This window comes from Lactuca serriola, chromosome 8 (genome assembly GCF_051521515.1).
Source record: "Lactuca serriola cultivar US96UC23 chromosome 8, Lser_US96UC23_V15, whole genome shotgun sequence".
Classification (NCBI taxonomy): Eukaryota; Viridiplantae; Streptophyta; class Magnoliopsida; order Asterales; family Asteraceae; genus Lactuca; species Lactuca serriola.
In genome coordinates this window covers 252713986-252715784 of record NC_136415.1, presented here as the reverse complement: position 1 = coordinate 252715784, position 1799 = coordinate 252713986, and the positions used below count along the sequence as shown (strand labels likewise).

Genomic DNA, 1799 nt, shown 5'->3' with positions numbered 1-1799 from the left:
TTGAAAATTTTGATTTAGAATTTGGAGTTTTTCATGAGGTACAAGAAGAATGTTCTATAGTGTTAGAATCTGAACATTTACAAGCAATAGATTTTATTAATCCTGAACAGAAATTTGCATATGATGAGATCATGCAACATGTCGATAATGATATTCTAGGAGTGTTCCTCATAGACGGTCCTGGTGGAACAGGAAAAACATTTTTTATAAAGCTCTACTTGCTAATATTCGTTCGTGTGGTCATATTGCACTTGAAATCGCTTCATCGGGTGTTGCGGCTAATAACATGCCTGGGGGGGAGAACAACTCACTCTCGCTTTAAAATTCCTCTCAGTCTTGAAAATAACTCAGTCTGCATGATTTCAAGACAAAGTGGTATTGCTCAGCTACTTGGATTGAAAAGGTAATCATATGGGACGAAGCATCGATGGCTTAAAGACATGTATTGGAGGCGGTTGACCGTACAATGAAAGATATAACCGGGGTGATGGTCCCATTTAGTGGAAATATAATGGTTTTGGGAGGTGATTTCAGACAAGTGTTTTCGGTCGTTATACGTGGAACACAAGCACAAACTATGGATTCTAGCATACGGATGTCGCCTCTTTGGTCTTTGATTATCACGTTGCGATTAACTATAAATATGAGAGCATTAACTGATCCATGGTTCTTAGATTTTCTGTTACGTGTCGGTGATGGAGTTGAAGAAACGGTGCATAAAAACTTTATTTGTATCCCTGATGATATGGTAGTTCCCTTCACCGAAAAAAATAACTCATTGAATGCCTTGATTGATGCAATGTTTCCATCTTTGGAAATTAATAGATCTAAATCAGATTATATTATTTCCCGTGAAATATTATCCACAAGAAATGATAGCGTTGATGAGATTAATGATCGTTTGATTGGCCGATTCATTGGAGAAGAGAGAATTTACTACAATTTTGATGAAGCTATAGACGATATAAATAACTTCTATCCGGTGGAATTCTTGAACACGCTCAGTGTTAGTGGTTTACCCCCTCATTACCTACGACCGAAAGTTAGATGTCCGATAATACTGTTACAAAATATTGACTCATCAAATGGATTGTGTAACGACACCCGATTGATTTGTAAAAGTTTTTATCACAATGTGATTGATGCCGAAATAGTTGTTGGCCAACATGCTGGAAAGAGGGTATTTTTGCCAAGGATACCTCTATGTCCATATGATGAGGACATGTTCCTGTTCAAGCTGAAGAGAAAACAATTTCCAATTTGATTATGTTTTGCGATGACAATCAATAAAGCTCAGGGACAAACAATTCCAAATGTAGGAATTTATCTTCCGGAATCGGTTTTCTCACACGACCAACTTTATGTGACATTATCCAGAGGGATTTCACGGGCCAATACAAAAGTATTAGTGATCCCTGATGGACAATTCAACGATGGTGGAGTCTATACATCAAATGTGGTGTATAAAGAAGTGTTGCAAGATTAATAATGCACAATCAATTGCATGTATTCATATACATTTGTAAAAAGTCCCGACTTTTAATTTTTAATTTTTATTGTTTTTGTTTCTTTTAGCATGACTCTTATTCATAATTATTTGCGCAAACGAACTAATTGCCCCTAGAGATGTGTAGACCATTCAAATTTACAAGTTACCATATTCCAAAGCAAATTAGATTTTAATGTTAGGGGTTTACCTTTTCATTACCTTCATGTTAAAGTTGGGTGTCCAATCATACAAGTTTTTACTACTTATAAAGCATTTATACAAAAACTCTTAAATACAAGCTATTATGCAC

The 1799-nt window shown here is 35.7% G+C and overlaps 1 protein-coding gene across 1 annotated transcript; it reads left to right on the top strand.

The window, feature by feature from the left end:
• Positions 1–466: 466 nt before the first annotated feature.
• LOC145068029 (uncharacterized) lies at positions 467–1486 on the top strand. The gene is made up of 2 exons (XM_079015031.1): positions 467–1180; positions 1298–1486. Exons 1-2 carry the CDS (start codon positions 467–469, stop codon positions 1484–1486), a joined length of 903 nt encoding a protein of 300 aa, XP_078871157.1.
• Positions 1487–1799: the final 313 nt, after the last annotated feature.

What these genes read in the sequence shown, in the direction of transcription:
- LOC145068029 (XM_079015031.1), top strand. Translation starts at nt 467, where the DNA reads ATGAAAGATATAACCGGGGTGATGGTCCCATTTAGTGGAAATATAATG. An exon ending in GCCAACATGCTGGAAAGAGG is followed by an intron (nt 1,181 to 1,297) that starts GTATTTTTGCCA and finishes AATAAAGCTCAG; the next exon opens with GGACAAACAATTCCAAATGT.